Source organism: Protopterus annectens, chromosome 9.part0 (genome assembly GCF_019279795.1).
Source record: "Protopterus annectens isolate FY-2018-M chromosome 9.part0, PAN1.0, whole genome shotgun sequence".
Lineage (NCBI taxonomy): Eukaryota > Metazoa > Chordata > Ceratodontiformes > Protopteridae > Protopterus > Protopterus annectens.
The window spans coordinates 433,764,109-433,790,911 of record NC_056743.1 but is presented as its reverse complement, the minus strand read 5'-3'; the positions used below and the strand labels follow the sequence as shown (position 1 = coordinate 433,790,911).

Here is a 26,803-nt window from a genome sequence, read left to right as displayed (position 1 = left end):
TATTATGAATGTGTTATGACTATGGTTCCTATCTTTACATCATTATATGATATGCAAAGATCACAAATGAAAGGGGACACCTAGTGCATAGTGCACTTCCTGTTTAATCATATAGGCTGGTCATGCCTGTGTTATACGGTCATATGGAACTACATGTCTTGTGATTATTTATGGATGCCTAGGGGGCATCTAGAAACTTTCTACCAGACCTACTCACTGTATGGAAGACAGATGAAAAATACACAGAGTTCATAAATGAGGAATAGATGGCCTGCAAATAAGATATGTAACCCTACTGCAAGTCTGCTTGTGGTGTGCAGAACATTAACAATACTGCAGTTCAAAATTATCACTTCAAAATTTTGAGTGTATATAATTAGTGCATTTACCCCCCCCCCAAAAAAAAAAAATGTTAGGAATGGTACTCTGTGTAGGAAAGTAAAAATATCACACACAGGCAATCACAGCCAGTGCATAAACAAAGCAAAGCATTTAACAAAACTGGCATTCAAACATGTTTGGTATCCATTCTGCTGCAGCACTTCAGGAATGCCACGTGTCAAGGTTGGTAGCCTGCTCAAGCCACGTGAGATTGAAACAAACAGTGTTGCAGGCATTTTGCTGTATTTGTGCATTAAAGATAAAATGCATAATAATGATACATTTTTCTTTTCTAGTTGCACAAATGTATCAGTGTTTGAAATGTCCTTATTCAACTTCTAAACTATTCCAGTTGAACAGACACATGTGGACCCATTCAGGTGAGCAAATTACAGCTGGAAACCTTTGTGTATGCAAGAAGTATTTTATTTGTTTTTGTAGAACATTTAGGACTGTACTTTACATGACAAAATCCCCTTGATGTGGACCCCAACTGCTTGTCACTTTGTCTCATTTGTGTATATTGTATACAACTGCTCTGTACAAATGTTTTTGTGTAGGTTACATTGTGTATCCTACTGTATTTGCCGTTTTAATTATCGATCTCAGAGACTGAAACTCGTGTCTGCAGTAGCCTTAGCCATATGGGTTATAACGCCCAGCCAGCTTCCAAAGCTTAAGCTCACCTTCATTGTGTCCTAACTGCTGATAGCTTGAGTTAGACAGGAGAAAAATCAGTGGTCTGGGTGATAACCTTTCAGAGCTTTCCTGCCACTGAAGAATTCTCAGCTTGGTCAGCCAGCCTTTATTCATTACTGGACAGAAGTTCTGTTTAGGGAAAAAACCTTCCACCATTTAATTTTATGACTAAAACAGTACTTTTAATTAAAATAATTTTTGTATTTGCTAAGATTTAAATCCTTTTTTTTATTTATTTATTTTTTTTAAAAACTCTCAAGTGATATTTCTGTCTGTTGAAAAAGTGTAGTTTTTTTATTACTTTTAGTGTAAAATTTATTTTTTCTGCAGTTTATTCCAATTGTTATTGATATTAGTTTTATAATGTGTTTTAGGGAATGGGACAAGTGTGTTTTGTGATTGTCACTGTGTACTTTTGGTAAAAAATGCTACTTTGGTGGTTACTTTCGTAGCTACCTATGTTTCAGGCTTCTTTCTTGGATTTAGCATTAAACATTTTAGCAGTTTCTATGTTCTTCTATCCTCTGGTCACCAAAATAACTTTTCCAGACAGCCTTTGCTTCTTTGCCTTAGCCACAGATGGATGATTCTGCAATAGCCATTTCAGGTTCCTCAGACCACTCATCTTCTTCCTTGAATACCTCTAGTGTAGTTCATTCATCCACAAATGTCTGTGGTTTAGACATACCCTCTGTGGCTGTTGGAGTGAATGACTCATCAGTCTTGGAGGAAGGAATAGGGAATATTTCTCTGCCTACCTGGATTAAGATGCCTGCTCCAGGGGTGATGTCCCTGGTGAGTCCATCTGTATCTGTGGATATTCCTGTCAAAAAGAAGCAGAAAGTTAAACATTTATCTTCCTCCTGTGTCTGTTATTTCAGAGATAGATTTATAGGGAAGATTTATTGGTTTAGATCAGGCTCTTAACCTTCTCATTCTGGATCTACTGGTAAGAGAAAAAGGAATTTTTCAGTTTCTGAAGATTCCCAGTGTGATGAACAGGGAATAGATTTTGAGGAAACAAATTCAGTTTACTCCTCAGGCATCTGCTTCAGTCACCGAGGAGATTTCTTCTGATTTTCCCATGGAAAAGAAAGTCCTTTTGTGAAACCACACTTAGGATGAACCAGTTTATTTTCAGAGTGGGAATGACATTCCATTTTGTTTTTTGAAAAAAACATAATTTATTGCAACTGGAATTTCCTCACCTACTGATGTTCCCCCTAGTCTTCCAGCCTTGAGCATTTTTTTTATTTTAACCAGCAACATGCCTGACAGCCAGCCAGCACCTGTTAAGTAGAATAGATTGCATAAAGTTGCCCAGTCTTATTTAATAATCCCAAATCTGACTCTGCAGTGATTTCCTTTTTAAATCCTTATGTAGATAAACTTTCTAGACATTTAGTCAATGCTAATCCCTCCACTTCTAACAAGGATGAAAAAGCTTTTGAAGAGTTTGTAAAAGGGTATTTTCTTCTGCCAGTCTTATTTTTAGGATTCTTAATTGTCAAGTTCATGTGTTATAGTTTTTGCTTGCTTCATTTGAAAAGATGAGGAACATTAGTACAACTTTCAATTCTTCTGAAGGCTAATCTTCTAAATCCTGTTGTTTTTGTTTCTCAAGTAACCAAACATTCTTTGAAATGTTCTTATGGCTCATCTAATGCCTCTTCTGTTACGATAAAGTTAATTTTGTTATGTTTTCAAAATTTGTTTTAAGATAAAGCTATATTGAATTCTTCCATTGATTGGGAGGTTAATGACTGAGGGAAATTGATTCAAGGGATGACATTTTTTAGCCTGCCTTCTCCAAGTTTGTTAAAGGATTTATCCCTATCTTGGGATCCTTTAATTAAAAGTGAAGCAAAGAAAGTAGCAAGGAAGCTCCAAAAAGATTGGGGAGCCTCCCAGAAACGGATCTAATATCATATTATCGTAAAATCAAAATGTTGAACGGCACCATCAGCGAAAGTGCCAAAATGTGGAGGGTCCGTTTTTGAGATCGCAGCACAGTGAAGACTGGGATATTTGCCCTTTCCTCACCGTAGTGCGATCTCGGAGTTGGAATATATATTTAGCGGGGGAGTTTTGGCATTTTCACTCTTGTGAGCTTTAAACATTCTGCATCTACGATGTTATGATGTAGACACCCAGAAACAAGCACAATCCAACAAGTCTGAATGATTATCTACAAATTGTAATCCTCCCTTCCTGATCTGCCAGTTCTTTAAGTCTTCTCCAAAATCTGGCCATTATTTCTCTCTCTGGCAACAGGTAATGGCAGTCAAATGAGCTCTGAGAGCAATGCATCAGGGGTATAGATGGCAGTGAGAGTCCCTTCCTCCTTTTTAGGACATTATTCATCATCTGCAAGATCAATCCTCTTTACTGCTCCCTATCATTCAACATCTGCTGGCTCAGGGGGTAATTCAGCTGGTTTTGGTTCCCTGGCAGAGAAATGCTATTTATTCAAGAATGTTTCTGGTACCAAGGTGGCACAGTAGGCAGCATAGTCACCTCACAGCAAGACATTCCCCAGTTTCATTCTCGGCAGGGATGCATTCTGTGTGGAGTCGGCATGTCCTCCCTGTGTTCACACTCTGGTTTCCTCCCACATTCCAAAGACATGCAGTAGGTGGACTGGACACTCTAAACTGTCCATATGCGTGACTATGCATGCATGATTGTGGTGTAGATGAACTACCATTGCAGGGCTAGTGACCTGGCAGTGTAAACCTCGACTCTAGATTGTCACTGGTAAAGTGACACCCCAACCCCATGTGCAAAAATGGGAAAAAGGAATTGTGGAAAGAATGGATGTTTCTGGCACCAAAGAAAGCAGCTTCATGGAGACCACTTCTAGAACTTTTTTGTTCCCCTTCCCTCAACCAGTTTGTGAAAGTCCCAAAGTTCAAAATATCTCTTCACAACTTGTTAACTCTTATTCCTTTATTTAATTTTTTTGCTGACTGTAAATTTAAGACGCTTACTGTTACATTCTTATAGCTACAGATTTCAAATTAAGGTTTTCTGTGTCTGGGTAACGCTTTCAGTTCTCTGGATTACCCTTTAGGTTATCCACTACTGCTCTAAGGGTGTTCACAAAGTGTCTAGCTCCAGTGATAGCCGACTGAAGACTGCAAGGACAGTCTATTGCAGACTGTAAGGCAATCACATTTTTCTTAATTTAGTTTTATCTTTGTAGAGTCTTTTTCAAAGTGTCAGAGATCTCTCACTTATGTGAGAGATCTCCATTGCAGAATAGATTTCCAGGAGAACATTAAAAAGTCTTGCCTTACTCCTCACAGGATTGCATTGCTGTGGTTTCTCCTAGATACTTCAGGTTAAAGAGCTTTTCTTTTACAGGAAAAAGATGATCTGATCTTTTCCTGAGATCCGTTGTTGTCTTTTTTGTCTGTTACTCAACTGATGGGTCTCAGATCAGACACTGGATCCATCCTCAGCCACTCTAATAGACTTTAGGCTCTGTAGCTCAAGCTCCTCCTCTTACCCATAATCCCTCTCTTCTCCTTAGTTACCTCAGATCTCATTTGACGCTTTAGCAATAAGATGTGGACACCATTAGCTTGAGTGTGGGATAGTAAAGTGAAATTAGTTTTTCTTATCCAGCTTTATACCTTTTTCCTTCATGTTCCTGTTCCTCTGTAAAAGAAAATAAACTTTTATATATAAATCTTTGTTTAAATTAAAGTAGTTTTTCTGTGTGACCTTCTACCCTTACAGGCTTTGTTACCTTTTTGTATTCTTCTCCATTACCATTGTTAGCATATCTATTCTTTACCCTCAGGGTATTCTTGTTACCATTGTTTGTAGTTTTCTTCTTCATTATCTTTCTCCTACAGATATCTATTTTTTGATATGTTTGATAAACTTACCTGATTTAAAAAAAAAAAAGTGTGCAGCTTGCAGGCACAAAAATCCCTAATTCTGACAACCATTTAGAATATGTCTATTGCCCTGGCCCAGCTCACCTCAACACAGAGTATGACATTAGTGCTAGTTTTAATAAATCGGGCCCAGGTCAAGAAAAAGAACAGACTTGTACTGAAAGGACTTCCTCCTCCTAATTCTGGAGCCCAATCCTTCTCCAAAAAGTCTTCGGGAGTGGCTCAAGACAAAGACAAGGATTTGATTAAGTGATCCTCTGACTGTTTTCCTCCTAAAACTTCTTCAGGCTGCAGTCCAACAAACAAGACTCTTAAGATGTTGGATCCATCCACCTCCGTGGGTCTGATTTCACTGAAATTAAAGGCTTCGGATCCATCCTCTCATTCAGATCTGACCCAGCCTAAGCCAAAGTCACCTCAAGTTCTTGCTACGTTCTTTCTTGAAACAGTAACACTGAGGCTTCGCTCTCCATTTTTGCAGGACACTCCTTGAAGTTTCCTATCCACCTTCCACTTCATTCTCCCTCAGGTCATTTAGGAGTTTGTCTTAAGCAGATGTGGATAGGATGATGAAAAAGTTTTTCAGAACCCAGATACACAGCTGGATGTTATTCTGTCCGTCTTCCACTGGAAACGTGAGCGTTCATACTTCACAGACTGAATTTTTTTTTACTCCTACTCTGACCCGTCCAGTGGTTGCAGAGATTTTGGACTTCAGACATCTGAGTATTTCTGTGTTGGATCAGAAGACATGGCCCGCTTCAACTCTGACAACTTCTTTGATCTAGAGGGTTTTGATCCTGTCAGATCTGGATGGATCTCAGAGCCACAGTGTCAACATCCTTCCCTCTTGAGCCTCAGTATTAGACAGCTTGGTTCCAATCTTTGCTTTAGAGGCTGGAACTGGGGGGGGGGGGGATTGTGTTTCATCCTTCATGAGCTTCTTTGAATCCAGTGAAAGCCAGGTTCAGCTCCCCCATGTCTTTAGCTTTTGAGGTAGTGGAGGGAGCTTTCTTTCTAGGGAAAAGTTATTCTTGACCCCCCCCCCCCCCAGGTCTACCCAAAGTCAACTGTCTTCTGCACAGCTGAATCTTTTAATTCTTTCCCACTGGGACAGCTGGTACAGTCAAGCCTCAAGACTGTCCTTATTCAGGACTCAGCTGGCACTTGAGTCCTCTCTGGAGCCTCTTACCAGAGAGCCCCCTTGGAAGTTGGAGTGTAAGAGAAGATACCTAAACTCTTCACAGATTCTTTAACTGAAGTCACTGACTTCGATGAAGGGGAAGGATCCCCCAGATCATCCCTTGACATTGACTAAAGCCTTGATGTTGCATGCCACTTCTGCTGTGGGGAGAGTATCTTCCATTAGAGTTCACCCTCTGGTGTGAGGGGATCTATCAACATACAAGTTCTGGGGAGAACCTTGTGATTTTCTGAACCGCAATTTTCTGCCACCTCTCTAGTTTCGGGAGAAAGTCCTTTTCTAACAGCAGGCAAAGTCTTCCCATATTGTTCACTCCTGGAAAGAATTTCCTTTAGCATGGGACAAACATTCTGGATCCATCAAAAGGGACATTGAAGAACGAAGACATGAAGGGTTTCACAAAATCACAAAGACACAGCCAGGCATGCCTGCTGATGGTTATACCTGAAAATGCCACTCTAGCTGCTCTCTCAAAGCATGAGAAATTAACCTCATGGAAGCGCTGGATAGGAACTGAATCATGGCCAGTTGTGAAGAAACTGACAGTTTGTTCTCCATAGACAAGGACCCAGAGAGGGTGCTGGAAAACTGATCAATTCCCTCTGAAATCTCATCACATGTGCTGGATAATTCACAGACCTTACAGCAAAGGTCACTGAAGCATAGATGCACTTTCCATATCTGTCAAATGCCATAGATTCCCTGTTAGGGGGATGGACTGAAGAACCCTGTTGCACAAGCTCTTTTTAGTGGCTGCTGCAACCACCATAACATTCACTGTGGTACCCTTGCTCCAATAAACCCTCTCCTTGGGTCCTACAAAGTACTTGTCAGGGCATTTGGGAATGGACTTCATGACATCCAGATTCTTTCAGACCCAGTGGGAGATAAAGTCTACCATTTCATCCATTGGGGGGACTACCTAAGGTGTACCTGGGCTGGTTCTGAAAACCTGAACAAACACAGTCTCCTCCTAGGAAGAGGGATTAGAAGCCCAACCACATTTATCTGAGGAACCTTTTCTGTGTTGCTGAAGGGTTACCGGACTAAACTACTGCAGTCTGAAGGCAGTTGAGGGTGTTTACCTCAACACTCAGAAGCCTGGATAGCTATTACCAAAGACACTTGTGTACAGAATACAATATCCAGGCATTATTACATATTTTCCCTTCTTACTCCAAAAAGCAACAAAAGAATCGCAGACATTCCAACCAGCTAGAGGAAGTGGCAGTCATAGAAATAGAAAAGCTGCTGAGGAAGAGAGTCATCCAGCTGGTCCCCCCAGACTAACAAGGATCCAGAACTTATTCAGGATTATTTTTAGTGCCCAAAAAGACAGGGGGACCTTAGACCAATTTTGGATCTCAATCTAAATCACTATGTAAAACATTTGAAATTCTGGATAGTCGTGGTTCATTCCATCCTACCACTGCTAAGAAATAATGATTGGATGTGCTCCATAGATCTCCGGGATGCATACTACCATATCAAGATACACAGGCATGCCAGGAGATATCCAAACGTCTGGCTGGGAGACTGTCACTACCCATTCAGAACATTGCCCCTTTGGTCTTGCCACAGACCCCAGGGATTTTCACCAAATGCATGGCAGTGGTTGCAGCTCAAATGAGACTGCAAAGATTCCAGGTGTTTTTCTTATCTGGATGACTGGCTCCTATCTGCTTCCACCAGGTGTCTATTCATTCAAGCCAGGGACTACTCGCTTCACACCTATGTCTTCAACTACGTATTACCATAAATTACGGAAAACAGCTTTCCCCAATGCAATCCCTGGCGTTCATTGGTGTCAGTCTACATACTTTATCACAAATAGCAAATCTACCACAGACAAGAGTGGACACCCTATGAAAACAAGGATTACACATTCTCTTCATTCAGCCCCTGCAAATTAATCTTACAACTACAGGGGTCAACACCAGCATCAATAGTACTAGTACTTTTGGCTTACTTTCTCATGAGTGTATTACAGTGGACTCTAGGGGTACAGTGATGCATCAGACACCATCCACTGATGGCACTCATTCATATCATGAACATCTACAGGCATCACATAGCATAGTGGATACATGCACAAGTCGTCTTTCAGGGCTGCCATTTTCTCTGCCTGCACCCAAGGTCACAGTAACTAAAGATGCCTCCCAACTAGGGTAGGAAGGCATTATTTGGGAAGGATGGTCCCAGACAGAGGCTTGTCTCGACACCAACATCCAAGAAATGAGAGCAGTCAGGCTTTTCAAGATGTTCTCTCTATAGGGATGAATGCTATTCAGACAAGCAACATGTCTGTGGGCTGGTAAAGGCCTGATCCTACCCACTATGCAGGGAGGTAAATGAAAGTCTGGCAATGGGCGATTTCTTCCATCCGCTTCTCTTGGCAACGCACATTCTGGGGAAAACCAGCTTGTTAGCAGGCAAATTAAGCAGGTCTATCTTACTGATAGACTGAGATACCACTCAAGGGGAAGTAACAGAAATGTTATTTTGCTGATGGGGTCAACCATACTGCGACATCTTTGTTTCCCCCCCCAACACTAAGTGCAGGAGGTACTTTGCCCTAATTCCCTCAGAGGAGTCATCACCAAGAGACTCTCTGGTTCACAATTGGCCATCTGGTCAACTACATGCCTTCCATCCAGCTCCTCTCATAGCCAAGTTTATTCAGAAAGCATTACAGCGGAAGAGCAGTTATCTTCATTGCCCCATTCTGGCCTCACCAAATGTGGTTTCCCTTCCTGTGGTCTCACCTAGTTCACACTCCCAGAGTGCTGGATCCTGTTCAGGACCTTTTGTCACACCCATCCATATTGCCTCTCCCAGACATGAAAAGGTTTTCAATCCGAGACCAACAGAAACATATTAGATCCATTTTTAGAACTGATTCCAGTTATTCTTGATTTTCTGGCTTCCATTTTCAATAATGGGGCTAATTATTCGACAAAAGAATTCTTCTCGGACTTCCTTGAAATTGTGCAAAGCATTTCTTAAAGGCAATCTGCTGCTTTGGCCTTGTATTAAGGACCCTATCCTGCCTTGGGACCTTATACTTGTCTTTCAAGCCTTAACTCTACCCCCCCCCCCTTCAGCCTGCAGCTATAGCAGTATTAAAAGTATTTATCCTGGAAAATACTTTTCCTGATCACCATTACATCAGCTAGACAGGTGTCAGCACTCCACCACTTTCTTCCCAGCCACCTTACTTAATCTTTCGTAAGGACGGAGTATCCCTCTGGACTAACTATTCCTTTCTGCTTAAAGTGGCCTCAGAAGCTAACCTTAATCAGACTATTAACCTGCCAGTTTTCTAACACAGGTGAAGACATTTTCCATGTATTGGATGTGTATAAACAATTCTGATTTTACTTTCACAGAATTAAAGATCAAAGAAATCAGAACTGTTTATCCACTTTTCCAAAACTAAATTCGGAAACCAATATCAAAAAATAATCTTGGCCAGATGGCTCACTGATTACATTGTATTCATTTATAAAACTAAAGGGCTATCATTACCCAAACATCCTAAAGCTCATTCTACCAAGGCTATGGCCACATCATCTACTTTCTATTAGGTTCATAGGTTGGTACTGGGCTATCTGCCCAAAGGCATATATTAGCCCAGCCACATTGTGCGGTATTCACTGCCCCTTTTGTAGTTCCCTAGACCCTTGTACTAGCAGCTAGTACCCTTGGCCCCTATCTAGTAGTGCTGTTGGTGTGATCCCCGGTGTGAACTTTATTACCCATCCACTCATCAAGGTTCCTCTTGAAGAGGAATAGTGAGGGGCTCTGTCTTATGTAGACCAGGATCCTGTTCCATAGTAAGGGAAGTCTTTGCGAGGGGAATCTATCCCTCCAGCATGTTCTATTCATTGTTGTGTTGAGGTTTATATCCCTAGAGCATGTAGCTCGAGTAGATTTGGTTTTGCTAAGATGAAGCATGTTCAACAATTCTGGGTTGGACATGGCTCTGTACGTTATTACAGAGATCGCCTCTGAGAAAGCGGTATGCAACAGAACAGTCTTAGCTTTTTCAAACATGCTGAATAGGGCAACTGTTTGAGGCCAGTAATCCTCTTGGTTAGGTACCTCTGTGGTCTCTCCAGCTGCTGCAGATGTCTAGCCAGCTACATTCCAATTGGTGCATTGTACTCAATAATGGGTCTGATGAGGAAGAGTAGAGGGGCACCATTACATCCCTAGATCTTGATGCGAACCCTTTCATGATCAGATGGGTCACATAGAAGGATTTTCTAACCACTTTGGCAACATGGTTATCAAAGATTAAAAAGGGTCATTAAAAAGCTTCCATAGATGGCATATGTGCAGCTGCTACATGGTCATACCTTCATATCACATTAGATGTTAGACTTTTTTTCTAGGAACAGAGCAACTTTTATCATCACTGTACTCCAGAATATCCTTCCTTGAGGACCACCCAAAACTACTCTGCTGGGTTCTGTGTGCCATCAGTTGAGAAACGGGTGAAAAAGACATCATATACTTCAGTTATGTACTCACCATAACTGCATCTGTGTTGTCTGTCTTCATCCCTCCTAAACTTCTCCCCTCCAGGCCCTTTCCTTTTGCTCGTCTCCTAGTATATTCTGAAGGATATTCTTTAATGGTCTTGCTGAGTGGGCTCCAGAAAGTCTCTTCTGTTTCTTCAACATTGCTACTCTTTAGTAATATCTGGTTCTTTTTGCCTCTGAAATTGTTAGTGGCTGATACTAAAGTGTATTTTTGTGGCTAACTGAATAATGATCAAACTTGATTTGAGGCAACTAAGGAGAAGAGATGGATTATGGGTAAGTGGAAGAGCTCAAGCTACAGAGCTTAAAGTCTATCAAGTGCCTGAGGATGAATCTGATGTTGGATCAGAGACCCACCAGGTGAGGAAGGATGAAAACGGACAATATAGATGCAGAGTTATGCAGAGTACATAACTAATTTTTGTTTCATTCAGTCTAGGACTTCAGCAAGGGAATTTCTCAGGATATTAAGATTCATAATATCTAGGATTCCCCTCTAGCCAGACTCCACATGAGAAAGATTTAGTAGCATCTAAAATCTGTATGGAAAGACTAGATGTTAAGTTGTCAATCTCGCCTTCATTCTTGCTGGATGGGTGGGTCCGAGTCCTCCAACTCTGCTCTGCTCTATACTAAAGCTCGAGCAAATCTTAGTCTTCTCCTTTTTTTTTCCCTATACAATATATATATATAATCTTGGCTAGTTTTTTCTCTAATTTAAATTTTTTTTTTTTTTTTTATTTATCCTTTTATCCCCTCATTCCTCCCCCCTCCTCCATTTATTCTAGGTCCCTTCCATTTATTCTTAATTCCTGACAGGGACTTCTTAGTGTGTGTTCAGTCTTCCTGTGTCTCTCTGTGGTCTGTGGGCCTCTCTGTGTGGTGGGCTCTGGTGTGGGCCTCTGTGTGTGCCTCTGTCTCTGTGTGTGGCTCTGTGTGTTCTTTTTCCTTTCAACAATATGAAGAAGTGTGACTTGTGCTGTCAGAAGATGTCTCTGACGAGACGGGTCACACACTTTTTGTTTTTGCCTGGGACCCCTCCACCTCTTCAGGACTGTGCCTCGGTGCCATGCATTCAGCCCCAAGAAGTCAGAGGCAGGAATAAGTTGAGTTCTATCAACCTTGATGCCCTCCACACGCAAGAGTCCAGATCTCCATCTCTGGAGTTCCATCCCATGGCTCAGAGGAGGTCATTCTCATCTCGCCCTCCACACGCAAGAGAGGTCCAGATCCCCATCTGAGTTCCATCCATTTGGCTCCAGAGAGGTCACCGTTATCAGAGCCAGGCTTTCCAATCATGACCTTGAGAGGGTGGTAAGCAGACTAATAAAGTCTCAGGCACTGGCAAAATGCTCACAGCCCGGTCTCGAGACAGCGGCTACATCCACAACATAATATTCCTCTCCTTCTCTACCCCAGTGTTCGGCTCAGTCATCTGCTCCATCTTGTCCATGGTGCCATCTTTGGAAGTTTGGCCCCGGCATCGGGTTTGGCAGAGTCCCTCCTGCCGCCGGCTGGGGGGGCTCTCTTCTCGGAGTGGGAGTCTCTAGCCTGCTTGATATTCTCCTGATCAGTCAGGTGAACCCCACGTAAGAGGACATGTAAAGAAGTAAGCATATGGACCCCCTGAGTCAGTCCTGTCTGATACCAGACTTGGATGAGTCGGGAGGATCCCCCAAGGTCCCCTGTCTCTCTTCTCCCTCCTCTGACATCCTCCTTAAACAGACTTATGGAAGTGGTGGCACGTGGCACATGGACGGCCCCTGATGATCGTGTCCACCCCATGGGCGCCTTCTAAATTTATAATTTATAACAGCCCTTCAATGGAAGTGGTGGCACGGAAGGGCATGGACGGCCCCTGATTCGATGGAACCCACCCCATGGAGGCCTTCTAAATTTATAACAGCCCTTCCGATAAGCAATTTTATCTAAAGGTGTCCTATGCGGTCGCTGACTGACTTATGTCACTTCACCCGCCTTCAAAGAGTATTTCATATGCAGCTGATGGAGCTTAGAGGGCTGAGCACAGGTGTGTGGCTTTGAGGCGCCCAAGGATGCAGCTTAGCATTGTTTGGACCTCAAGTGAATGATACTTTTGACCAGATGAACAAGATGGCAAGACTCTTCTTTCTGTCCAGTCCATTTTTCAAAAAAATGTGGTTCTGTAAATCACAAGTGACGCCTGACAACAGAGGTCAGTTCACCCCTAGAGCAGAGGGGGAGGAAGACAGACGCCATCCAAGAGAGAGGGGGGTCCGCAGAAGAAGGGTGGTGCAGAGAAAATCCTCTCTGAAACCCTTTCCAGCATCCTGAGGTGCTGCCCGACTGTCCTTCCAGACGCTCCACCCAGTTCAAGGGAAATTGCACACACCAGAAATATCAACTGCTAAAAAGAGAGCCATGCCAAGGATTCCAGTTGTTTCCATATCTAGACGACTGGGCTCCTCACTGCCCACCACCAGGTTAACTTCTTCTAGCCAGAGATTACACCATCATCATTTTGCAAAATATCTCTCTCTCTTTTCTTGAAAAGTCTGCCTTGTCACCGTCCTTCTTCAGAACAAAATTCAGGCCCAGGTATGTTCTACAGAATTAGGTCTCATCATGGCAGCCATCACGCTGGATGCTTTTCTCCCAGTGATCCTTCCAACAGCCCCCTATGACACACACATCTAATAACTCTATCTTGCAGAAAACATCTATCTATCTGGTGGATGGCCTTCAATGCCACTTGCACATAAATGTCCTGGAGATGAGTCCTCCTCCACCTCAGAGGGGAGAGGTACATAACTTCTCATTTTATTTGAATCCCAAGTTTCCCAGTCTCCATCCCAGATCAAAAAGTTTTTAGCAAGAAATGCCTCAGAATTTGCTTGAGAGCTCTGTGGGGGAGCTGTGCTATTGGGGGATAAAAGCACTGGGTCTTTGAAAGAAAAAGAAAACACCAAAAAAGACCAAAGCACAAATGACAGATGTTGGCAGTAATAAATGCTCTCAATTTTCACTCAGCGTTCTTAAACAGACTGTGGTCCCCAGCACCTCTAAGTGATTACAGACAGCAACACAGTGTTGTCAAACAAACAGGGTTTTCCAGATCAAATCTGCTAAACTGATTAATCCATGGTAGCCTGTGAAATTCAGCCCATTCTCCCTCTATAGCCGTCTTACATTTCATCAGAGCAAAACATTGTAGCAGACAAGCTGTGCAGTGCCAGTGCACACCTCACAATTGGAAATTGAATTATGGGGTCCTCTGGGATTAATTAGATCCAGCGGTGTGAACACCTTAGAGCTGCTCACTTCTATTCACAACAAACAGACACAATTCTACTCCAGGACAGTCTGCAAGCAGGCTTGGGAAACAGATGCATTCTCATTTCCCTGGATGGCTATGTTCCAGTGTGCTTGTCCACCCTTTGATATCTAGGGTCATTCTGAACATTCAGAAGGACTCTCCTAACATTGTAATGACTCCATTCTGTCAAGGCAACAGTGATGGTCTCTTCATTTGGAAATGGCCAAAGGCAGTTACCACAAGCTTCCTCACATACTGGACATCCTCACATAGCACAGGGGTTGTTTAATACACCCCAGTTTAAAACAACTTCAGCCAACTCCCTGGATGATATCATTTTACTACCTCTTACACACCTCTTTTCTTAAGATATGCAGCAGATATTAAAGAAGGCAACATGCTTCTACTAGAAAATCAAATATTAGCAAATGGAAAAGGTTTTGTTTAGCTGGTGCCACATTAACAACTAATGGCCTTTTAAGGCTAGAATTTTTTTGGTTCTACAGTATATATGCAAGTTACTGTCCCCTAGCCTTTCTTATTCCTCTATCAAGGTTCATTTGTCAGTCATTTCAACATGTCTGCCTGCCCACTGATTCCCCTCTTGCAGCACACTCATATCTACCAATCCTTCTAGAAACATGACGGATCCTCCTTGAGATCTTATTTTGTTTTGGAAAAATTTACTTTCTCCAACTGAACAAAATCATACCAATGAGGTTATTAACATGGAAAATGTTATTGCTAATTGTCATTGGAATCTTGTAATTTGTATACTTACTGTATTTGCAGATTTGTAATATATGGATAGTGTAAAGTTTAAGTTCTTTTTGATGCTAACTGATAACTTTGCAATGTTCCCTGCAGATGAGAAGCCATTTAAATGTGGCCAGTGTAACTATATGACAACTAAGAAGCATGCTCTGAAGCAACATGTAGAGAGAGTTCATAAAGAACTTAAACCGCTAAAATGCAGTCTCTGCAGTTATAAAACAAGATATCATAACAAACTTATGAAGCATGCAAAAAGCCACATTACTCCTCGCATCTACCTGTGTTCCATTTGTTACTATGCAGCTTCCCAAAGGCGCAGTCTTCAACTCCACGTCAATGCAAGACACGCAGACTGCTCTGATCATACAGGGAGTACTTCAGAAGTACAAAATTATCAGGAATGTTCTGCCCAAAGCAGTCATGAAGATGTGGAACAGGACCATTGCAAAAGTAAAGTGGATACAAATGACACCAACAATGCTAGCATTCTAAAACCAGAGAAAAATGAAACTTTGCCAGAACACGTGGAAAACTGCAATGTTACCTGTCAGGTGGTAACAAGTGGTCAAAAACCAGCTTCAGAGAATAGTATGTCAACTCGTGAAAACAAGATATCACAGTGTAAAAGAAAGAAAGCAAATGAAGTATCAGGCAGGGCGAAGAAAGCTAAAAGAAAGACCACCAGAAGAAAGCCAAAGCCACTGAGTCGCTCACTGTGCGAATATGAAGCTGCCACTCATACTGGCCTTAAGAAGCACCAAAAGCAGCATATCAACCTTCCTATTTGTTGCTATGCAACTTCCAAGGAACACGAGGTTCAACTCAACATCAAGTCAAGCAGGCCTGACTGCTCTGCTAACAGCTGTGATGTGGAGCAAAGCATACAGGATACAGAGAGAAAGAAATCTGGCACACCTCTATCTGAAAATAGTTTAGCAGTTGTTGCAAAGAAAGAAAGCAAATAATCAAGCAGGGTAAATGGCACTAAGTGTGTTTAATTCAAATTTTGATAAAAAAAATTCCGTCAAAATAAAACTCCAAAAAAAAGAATGAAACAGGAAGGTCACAGTTCAAGTGGCAAGAAAGTACAAATAAAATAAAAACTCTAAAAAAAAAAAAAATATTGAGGGTACAAGTAGAAAAAAAGACAAAGAAAATGCAAAGTGACATAGCTACATGTGCTAATTTCTCACTTCTGAGACTTCTATAGCCTGAGATTTAGAGGAACACTCCACCTAAGGAAGTGTCGGACACCTCTCCCAATGCGCGATCTGTAAAAGGCAGTTGCTACATAGTCCAATGGAAAGCTCAAGTGTTTTAGTTCTCATGTGCTGACCTGGGGGAAGGAAACTGTTTTCTCCCTTTAAAACGTAGCAATCAGCAATCCATGCAAGTAGTGCTAAAGCACTTCAGTTCTGAATTCCCGAGACTGGACTTTATCACAGGCATTCAGAAGGCATGTAGCTGAAAATATCGTCTGTCCTTAAGGGAAGGGTCATTTGCATATATTCTACGGGCCTCCAATACAAAACATTTAAAGTATTACACAATAAAGACTTTCAGTTTGCTTGGTCTTTCTTATAGTTCTTTTTCAAACAGACTCTGTTCTTCACAATAAAAATAAAAAATAAATTAAATATTTTGCTTGTGACAATTTAATATATATATTCTGTTGACTGGTAGTTAGTACTACTAGTCCAAAGGTTATTATATATATTCTGTTGACTGGTAGTTAGTACTGCTAGTCCAAAGGTTATTATATATATTCTGTTGACTGGTAGTTAGTACTGCTAGTCCAAAGCCATTTTCAAAGGAGACCAAAGGAGTAAAGCTCCAGGAAAAAGCAGTCATGACAAAGTGAGCAAGTCAAACAATCGGTGTCCTTGCTAGTACTACAGAGAGGTGTATGGGGTATCGAAGTACTGCAGAAAGTTGGATGGGGTATCATTAGCTCCACAGTATGACTGTTAGTACCAAGCAGCTGAACACTATCATAAGAAGGCAGACATACTTCAGGACGATTGGAAGACACAAGTAATAACTACAGCAATAAATTTGTGGCATCCTCAGATATTACTTTCTCACCTTCCCACACACTATTCTCTCCACTACAACAGCAAAAGTCATGACTAGTTCAAAACTGGAGAGGTCTCCGACTCGGGTACTCCCTGTATGCTGGAGCGTACTCTTCCTTTCCAAACTGTACAACTATCTAGAGAACCTTCAAGAAAGCTAGTGGGGAAACTGCATTGTCAGAAGCATAGCTAGTGTGAGGCAAAAGGCAGAGCTGCCTTGAGTGCAAGGTGTGCCTATTTGCTGCAAGGTGTTAGGGGACATGATTGGCAGATACTGATGGGCATGTAGTGTAGTACAAGCATGCTGATATTGTGACTGGGGACCTTTTTTTATTTTCACTGAGGAATTAAATAACTTGATTAACTTGTGGGTGGCATTGTATATATTACACAGGGCGGCGCAGTGGTGCAGCGGTTAACATTGTCACCTCACAGCAAGAGGTTCACCGGTTCAATTCTCAGCTGGGGTGCCTTCTGTGTGGAGTTTGCATGTTGTTCTGTGTTGTTCGTGTGTTCTCCGGTACCTGCGCTTCCCTCCACATTCCAAAGACATGCATCTGAGCATTTCTCCTGGCCTCCGCTGAAAACAGGCTCTGTGGAACCTAGTCGGACTTTCCCGGTCAACAAATGATAAATAAATAAAATAAATAAAATAAATATGTATCACACAGCTTGTTAACAGCTGGAAGAGAAGATCTTCATGGTTTTTGCCCTCAGCTAGGATAGTTGCCAACCAGATACACCTGACATTACTTTATATTTTCCATCTAATAAAAGGACCTGTTGCCATGGATATGAACTTTCCTACTACCTCTGTTACTAGCTTGGTGGATATGAGCATACTGATGCAATTTAGAAATTGCCTCTTGTTTAGCGACAACCAGCTAATTCTCAAACTAAAAAGGTACTTTTGAGATGTATTTACACAGGGAGATTGGAGGCAAAGCTCTCACATAAAATCACTCCTAATGTCAATCTGGGTGTTAATAGTATGCATGTTGCAACCATCACACACATTACAAAGCAGACACTTAGATCCACATATGTTGTACATAGACATACATATGCTGAGGCACTTAAATGTGACCTTCCTAAACCCCAAAGATGATCTAGAGTACACATAACAGATGCATTCAGCAGGTCGAAATGCACTTTTTCAAAACATCCGCATCAACACATACAGCCACATCTCATGGAGAATGTACTTCTAAAGCCCATAAGACAAGCAACCACACAATCCAACATTCTGTTCTTTGGAGACTCCATTGTGAGACACACTTATGTCCATCTCACCAGGATGACTAAGAAGAACATCACAGTCAGTTGCCTATCAGGAGCCAGGATTCTCCATATTACACATGCACTCAAGTCACTGGATCACAAGTACATGTGGGTGTAAAAGACCGGAGATGTACCTCCCTAGACTATATGAAGACAGATATCAAGGAGCTCTCCGAATGCGTCAGGTTAGTATGAGCTTAGCATTGAGCAGTATTTTACCTTCTCAGAAGATGATGCCACAATATGGAGAAGATGATTGACTTTAATAACTGGCATAGGTTTTGGTGTCATTCTAAGGTGACATGATATTTTTCAGTATGGAAGGAGATTATCAACAAACCATGCTGCTCTGCTGGGGATGGTTGTGCTCTGCTCCCCTGTAGGCACAACCTATTGACAACACACCCCTAAGAGTCAACCCAGTAGTCAGGGACTTGGGGACATATTTAGACCGTAATCTAGCCTTTGACCATCACTTGTCTACAGAAGTGAGGAAATCATAATATGTTTCTTATAAACAAAGTAATGGCATCTAGTTGTAAAGAAGTCGTTGTTCTTGTATATTCAGCATTTATCAGACCTATCATTGAGTACAATGCCCCCTTTTGGTATGTACCTAACCAGGCACATACACCAACTGTAATGCCCACGACTCATCACTAAAGGAATACACAGCATAAGTAACACGTCCAATGCAGACCACCTCAAAGCCCTATCCCTGTGTTCGGTCTCCTACAGGCTGTTGAAAGGGGATCTACGTCTGACATGGAAGGCATTGTCAAACCCCATCCTGATGGACCTCCTGCACATCACAAAACAAACAGTACCAGAATGAACCATTCCAAAGATTTATACCTTTCCTGGAAGATAAATAGGATCTACTGGAGAGAAAGGTATGTATGACAGAGAGGACTACTTACCCGAAACAGGCTCCCCATCTATGTGAAGCAGAATTCCTCCCAAACCCAATTCAACTGTAACTTGGACAACTGGATGGGAAACAAAAAAAAATACAGCTTTGGTTTAGCATCTATGTCTATAATGGACATAGGCAGCCTGTAAATGGTTCATCACAGAAGCCTCTGCTTGTAAATGGTTCATCTTCCAAGCCTTGCTTACACTTACTAAGGGTATCAGAAGTTTTCAGAGATTTGGGATGTATAGCTAGGCTTAAAAAGGCCCCTGTGGTTGTTAGCCTAGTACACACATATGAACCCATGAACCTAAAAGTTTTTTTTTATTGCACCTCAACTCAGAATTGAGAGGTGCAGATTACAGAGAAGAGACCTTTTTTCTTTTTTGCTGTAGATTAGAATAGACTTGATTTGCTTTAGGATTGACAATCGTTCAAAGGACCTTTTTTTATTAGCATTTCAACTTTAGACTTGAGGGGTGCTAGATAAGGGATCAGCACAGCGCACTAGATGAGTCCGCGCAGATAACTCGATTCCTCTTCTTGCATGATATAAAAGGTATTTCTGCCTGGCCTAGTGCTAAAAATGAAGAGATCTTCCTCCTACAATGCAAACCAAGTCTATTGTACACCAAAAAAGTGTCCATTCTCCCTGATCTGTATACCTCAACTCTGAGTTGAGGTTCAAAAAAAAAGTTCGATTACTTAATATACCGTTTTTTAGTATTGAGTACGTTTCCACGAACAACATTACTTGACATCGGTCATCTTTTAGGGTTAGAAAAGGGCTACAGTTGGGCTACACACAGGAGTTATTGAATAAGTATATGTACTTTTTACTAAATTCGCAGCAAGTGACTAAGTAAAACACAATCACATGACCTTCTGTATGCACTTAGACTTATGGGATATTAATACTCAGTGCAGTATACTTTACATACATGTGTGCCTAATAACTGAAAATTAACATACAACCAAATTATTATTTTTTTTATATTAAAAATAAACCATTTTCAGCAGGAGCAAACCCCTAGTATGTATAATTAAGGGAGATGTGGTAGTTTCAAACATGTAATTAGAATTTTAAAAAGGTGCGAGTCAGGCTTCTGGTATTATGCATTTGACAATTCGCCTTTCTAGCATTTTTTGCATACTTCGTGTCTTAGAATGAAGAATCTGTTCCACAGTATGACTCACACTTGCATTAGATTACCTATAAATAAAGAAAAGCCAAAGATGTAAAAGTACGGGACTAGGTAGCTAATATTGTAAATCCTATGAAAACAAAATATGACACTTCAAACCTTAACAGTAAGATTGAGAGCTGACTGGATAGGATAAGTCTTCAGAGGAAGTCATGAGTACACATGGTCTGGTAGGTTTGTAGGCTGTTGGTATACAGTCTTGGAGACCATTGAAGAACTTAGCCCAAATCCCCAGTTGCCTCTGTGTTGTTTAAGTCACTTGCTCAGCATCATGCAGAAGGGTGATGCTCATTAACAGCACACAGCTGTAATACTCTGCGCCATCTACTAGACAAAGGCAAATGGGCCTGCACTTTACAGGGTGACCTAGGAGTACTGTCTGCTTAAATAACAGTCACACCTGCAAAAAGCAATTGAGGGAATCAAACCCAGGACTACAGCATGAGGTCACAGGCTACTCGTAGCCATAATCCTCTCTGCTAAACCTTTGGACTTTGGTAGTTTGTAATCAGAAGTGGTAACCGAAGAAAGTACAATTGTGCAAAATCTTTCCACAACAGTAGATGTCCATCTTTTCATTGTTGCAGTATTCTTTACATAAGGGTAGCCCAACCTCCAGCCAGTATATCAAAGCCTTTAGGTCTTACAGGCACCATGTCAAGTCTGCTCTCCACATAAGGTGTAGCCATAAAGGTGATATACGGATGCAAAATCTCCAAACTGAAAAGCCCCAGGAAGAACAGAATACCCTCAGAGACAAAACAGAACATGTACATCCAGAAAGAAAGGGGGGAGAAATAAAAGAATAAGGATCCCTGGGCAAGGAGGGCAACAAAAGTACAGGGCAAAAGCTAGAACAGAGGGAAGAAGGGAGGAAATGAATACTGCAACAGGAGGACATCTACTGTTACGGTAAGATCTTACACAACTGTACTATGTCCTGCCATATCACTGTTGCAGTAATCTTTACATAAGGGAGAGTACAACAGCTAAGATTATGCCTGGGAGGAGGAAGACAGAACAGTCCTCTACAAACCCATGCCCTTTCCGAGAACATCTAACTTTTAATGTTTAGCAATAGTATACACAGAGGAACAACCAGCAACCTCATTGATGGAGCTGGTATCCAAACCCTTGAAAAGGGCACCAGAGGAGTGCCTTTACAGATGAAGAAAGACATTTGCCATGAAAAGAATAACTAAAGCAAATGGCCTTAGAAATCCAGAAGGACAGGATTTGCTTAAAAACAGCCAAACCCAAAGTTCGGGGATGAAAAGAAAGAAAAAAAATGCTTAGTCTTGCAAATAAGTTTTATCTAAATAATACCTATGCTGTCTACACAAATCCAAGGTGTGAAGAGCCTCTTCGCTGCCAGCCTGTGAAGGAAAAAGAAAGGAAGATGAATTGACTGATAATGGACAGCTCATTGACCAGCTTGGGCAGACAAGGATTAGTTCGAATCCTGTTTCTGTGAAAAACTAATAAAGGAGGAATAGCCATGAGAGCCTGAAGTTCAGATACTCTCTTAGCTGAAGTAAGAGCCAACAGAGGAACAGTCTTCCAAGTACAGTGTTGCAAAGAAGCAGGCTCAAAAGAAGAGTCACTTTTTCAGGTACAAAACTGAGGTCTCAAGAAGATGGAATAGGCTTACTGGAAGACCTAATATGAAGGATGCCTTTGAGAAATTGCTTGTCCTCAAACCAAGAGGGCAGAGAAGGATTTCAAGGGCTGACTGACAAATTGCTGACAGATGAGCTTTAAGAATATGTTAACCCAGCATGAAGAAGATCACATAAGTAAGGAGAGAACCAGAGGAACCTTCACAGATAGGGGATCCTGATGGTGAGAAAGGCACCAGAGAAAATATTTTCCATTTGGACATGTATGATTTTCTGGTAGTGGGTTTCCTGGCCTACTGCAGAACCCACAGGATGTCCTCAGAAAAGAGCTGACAAAAAGGAATCAAAACCCTATAACCCACAGTGTTATCTGAAGAGTGGACAGGTGAGGATGGATAAGAGATCCCTTGTCTTGAAGATCCACCCAATGAGGTAACTTGTGGTGATTGTCCCTGGTTTAGTGAGAAAGAAGGGGTAACCAATGCTGTCTGAGCCAAAAGGGAGTCAATAGCAAGATTTTTATAGACTCTTGCCTGATCTTGTACAGAACTTGCGGCAGCAGAGAAAGGATGGTACAGAAACATTCCCTTCCAAGGAAAAGACGGGACATCCATTTTCCAAGTCAGAGGGCTTGGAACTCTGAAACAGAAGAGAGAAAGTTGCCTGTTCAGTGGGGAAGAATACCCCACTGATGGACTATGTCCAGGAACATATCTCTGAAGCATCCATTCGTGAGCCTGTGTTCTGGACTTGCTCAAAGAGTCTGCCAAAAGATTATGCTCTGAGGGAATGTAAACTGCCTTGAGAGTCACTTGATGCTAGAAAGCTAGATTCTAGACCCACAGAACTAGTCTGCAAATGAGATGGGACCTCATGGCCCCCCTGCTTGTTGACATATCACAGTGGTACTGTCTGTGAAGACTTTTGAGGGGCCTAGGATGAATGATGAAATAAAAGCTTGCAGTGCAAGAGCTCTCATCTCTTTTACGCTGATAAAGTCTGACCTCTGATGAGGAGGCCAGAGACCCTGAACTTTTAGGAGGTCACAAGAAGCTTCCCACCCAAAGTCTGAGGCATCCATGAACAGCTCCTGAGAGGGAGAGGGAGCCTGGAAGGTAAGACCTGAAATGAGAGAGAGAGAGTTAGTTGACAAACCCACCACTGCAGCTTGAGTTTGAGACAAAAGGAACTGGGAACGCCAAGGGGTGGCAAGATTGAAACCACACTTATTTGAGGTACCATTGACATTTCTCATATGGAGTCTGGTGGAAGTGAGGCCATAAATCCCATAACCCTGAGACATTTCCTGGCCATGAGAGAGGACAGAGGAAAAAGACTGGAAAAAGGTTGTCAGAGATCAAACCTTAGGAGCAGGGGGAGATGCCAGCATGAGAACGGACTGAAGCCTATCCCCAAGGAAAACAATCCTGGGAAAAAGACATCAAGACTGGTTTCTGGATGTTTTTGGTGAATCTAAGACTGTGTAGAAGATAAATGGTAAACTAAAATCCTGCAATATACTGCTGGGAGAAGGAGCTTGAATGAGCAGATTGTCTAGGTAGGAAAAAAATTGTATCCCCGGAAGCCTACAAAAAGCAATGACAGGAGCAAGACATGAATGACTATGGGGCATTAGAATGGCCAAAGGGTAAAGCAGAGAACTGAAAATGCAAGGAAGAGACAGAGAAACAAATTTCCTGAACAGAGGGTGAATGGGGAGGTGAAGATATGTATATCTGAGGTGTAGAGAAACCAAAAATGCCCGGGGGGAAGTAGGAGAGGAAATACAGTCTGAAGAGACAACATCCAGAAAGAAGGCACCTTGAGAAAGGTGTTAAGCATATCCAGAGTTTGTCTCCACGTACCCTTCTTTCCGAGGAACCAAAAACATTCAGGAGTAAAACTCCTTCCCCAGCTGGGAATGGTGCCCTAATCAAAAAGGGATGGCAGAACCTCTGGAAAATGAGGAAGCTGTTTTTGAGGAGGTTGAGTAATGCCTGAAAAGGAGGAAAGGGATTTCCAAACCTTGAAATATTACTGGCAGATTAATAGACAGCACCCAAGAATCTGAGGTGATCCAATGTCAACTTAGAAGAGATAGGGAAAGATGGATGTCAATTTAGGAGAGATAGAGAAAGATGGATGTCAATTTAGAAGAGATAGAGAAAGATGGATGTCAATTTAGAAGAGATAGAGAAAGATGGAGCATCAACAGTACCTGACCAAGGGAAAGGGATAGCCAAACATCAAATAGAAACAGGCTTGTCCTGAAAAGAAGGCTGCTGGGATGCAGGAGTCTGAGTAGACTTAGCAGGAGGAATACGCCTAAAACCAAGTCTATGAATAAAGGCAGACTTAAAAGGATAATTCCTCTGGAATTTGGGGATGGGGAGACAAAAATGTGTTTGAGTTCCTTCCAAGCCTTACCCACATCCTGGAGGGACTTGTCAGCAACAGCTGTTTTAGCAAGATTTTTATCTAGCAGGGCATCTACATGCCTGTCCTTAATATCAGGTAAAGCCTGAAGAGGTAACCAAGAAATTAGGCTCATCACTGCACCAATGACAGTAGCCCTGGAATAGGCATCAGCTGCATCATAGCTGCATTTTTACAAGTTATGGGCAACATAAGAAGTGAGAGCCAGGAAGGTCAGACTCCACCTTAGATACCAGGAAAAGGAGGGAAAAAATATATTTGGTCATATGGGTCTGGTAATTAGTGGCCCTGAAAAACAAGATGGCAGCAATATAAAACTTTCTTGCCAAACCTTTCCATGGCTCTACTATCCTTATCAGAAGGAAGGTGCTTAGTAGATGGCAGCAACTTGGGTTTATCAGAAGAAACGGAGACCACTGAAGAATCAGAAGGGAACCGATACAGTAACTTGCAATCCTCAAGGATACTGTAGACCCTGTCAGGTTTCTTGGGTGCTTGAGGCGGAGTCAAGAGCTACAGAGACATCAGAAAAGGTGTCCAAAAGGGCAGCCAAACAGAATGGACAGCTGATGGTTTGGGAAACTCCATTTGTAGGAGCTCATAATACCTCTTTTTAAATGTCAGAGACCTGGGGACAGTCCTATTTAAAATACTCCATCATGTGGGCAAGAGTACCCCTAAAGGATAACTCTTCCAGGGGGGAGTCTGGACTCAAAGAATCCTCTTCCTCTGAACCATAGTCCAGAGGGGATGGAATTTGGGAAGAATAAGCCAGGGATTCTTCTCCAGAATTCAAGTCCTTATCTGAGGAATACAATTCTCTACACCTCTTAACAGGGTGGAAGACTGGGGGTGGCTGGGACAGACAACCCTTGAGGAGGCTTCAAGGCTATTAAAGCATTAAGCAGACCCTAAGTAAATCCTGCTGTTCACGGAGGGGATCCTTAACAGGAGAAGTATGTTTAGGTTTCTGCTTCTCTCTCTCACTAAAATCTAAGGAATCCCAGTCAGTCCATTAGGTATTACCAGCTGAGGTTTCCCCTCAATGTCAGGTACAGACATAGGAAAAGCCTCTGAGAATATGCGAGAATTTGGATCCATGCCAGCCTCAGACAGGGTCAGGCAGAGGAATCCAAGACAATCACTGGATGGACTTCAGAGCTTATAGTAGCTTCTAGAGAGCCATCTGGGGGAGGCTGGACAGCAACCAGATCAGGCTTAATCTTTCTGGCCTTTTTGGCAAATGGCTGTCTGGCAGGATGGGAGAATTCTGCCATAGCTCCCTTAGCCAGCTGCTTAAGTTATTGATTTTCAAGCTGTATTGTCAAGGAGGATACATGGATACTTAGGGTCTTGGGCATAAGCGCTTTGCAGATAAGAGCGCTGTGTATGGTCGTGGGAAGCACCCAAGCAAAAAGACTTGTCATGATGGTCCTTATGGGGAATCTACCTCCCACAATGACTTTTTCCATTCCTGGATGACATGAACAGAAATACCCGAAAAAAAAAACAAAAAAAGGTGAGAAGAAACCCCCAACAGAGCACTTGGGTGAAAACAGCTTGATAACCAGCACAACAGAAGGGTGTTTAGACCAGCATTCATTAAGGACGTGCAGACTGGTGCTAAACAAGTTCTGAGTGCTTGTGTCCGTACATCATCGTTATGCCCTTTGCCTTATGCAGGGAGCGTACCTGTGATGTGCAGCACCTATCAGACCTACAGGCTTTGGTGTACTGGCTGGACGTTGGGCTATCCTTATGTAAGGATACTGCAACAGTGATATGGAAGGACATCTGCAGTACAAAAATCATCGGAATGCATGTGTGAGACCTACTCTGAAACAATCTCAATCTCAGACTCTGTGATTATCTCTAAATGGCAATTTCTCAGTTCCTTCACTTAACTGTGATGAAAAAGTCCTGTCTTGTAGAAGGGCTTTCTATTCCTTTGGTTCACTTGACTTTCTTTAATGGTTTTATTATTCCGCCCAAATAAGTGCATCTTTTTATCAATTTCTGTGTTCAATTTATCTACAATATTTTGTAAGACTATTGTTCAAAGTAGGACCTTGGCATATTAGACATGTTGACAACAACACAGAAAGTTACTAGGCTAATGGTCCTAGGGCCCTTACAAGCCTAGCCAAGTTCTTACCCTTATTTCCACAATCAGCACATATTGCACCTGTCCAAGAGGGACACAGGTGGAATTTCCAGGGTGAATTTACAGTCACCCAATTCAATCATCCAGATTGCATTTGAAGATGGCCAATGAGGTGCTCTGTTTGACATGAAGTGGGAGTCTGTTCCAAAGGTGTGGTAACCTCTGGGAGACAAATCTGTCCCTCAAGCAGGTTTCATTAATGTCACATACCAGGTTAAGTTGTTTAGTGTGAGTAACCTGTGTACCGTTTGACTTGCAGATATGCAGCAGTATCCAATACAGCAGGATTGGAGATTGCCTTG

The 26,803-nt window shown here is 42.1% G+C and overlaps 2 protein-coding genes across 3 annotated transcripts in view; one reads left to right on the top strand and one right to left on the bottom strand.

Moving 5' to 3' along the window:
• LOC122811252 (pyroglutamylated RF-amide peptide receptor-like) overlaps positions 1–26,803 on the bottom strand; it is a 921,192-nt gene that overhangs the window by 632,287 nt on the left and 262,102 nt on the right. The gene's annotated exons all lie outside the window — the stretch shown is intronic.
• On the top strand, positions 681–15,818 carry LOC122811253 (RE1-silencing transcription factor B-like). 2 transcript variants are annotated; one of them, XM_044082973.1, is made up of 2 exons: positions 681–761; positions 15,112–15,818. In XM_044082973.1, the coding sequence occupies exons 1-2, from the start codon at positions 686–688 to the stop codon at positions 15,771–15,773; spliced, it is 738 nt and encodes a 245-aa protein (XP_043938908.1). In that variant the 5' UTR covers positions 681–685; the 3' UTR covers positions 15,774–15,818. The 2 variants fall into 2 exon arrangements, with proteins under 2 accessions (XP_043938908.1, XP_043938907.1); XM_044082972.1 differs by having other exon boundaries at positions 14,902–15,818.

What these genes read in the sequence shown, in the direction of transcription:
- LOC122811253 (XM_044082972.1), top strand. Translation starts at nt 686, where the DNA reads ATGTATCAGTGTTTGAAATGTCCTTATTCAACTTCTAAACTATTCCAG. An exon ending in ACACATGTGGACCCATTCAG is followed by an intron (nt 762 to 14,901) that starts GTGAGCAAATTA and finishes TGTTCCCTGCAG; the next exon opens with ATGAGAAGCCATTTAAATGT.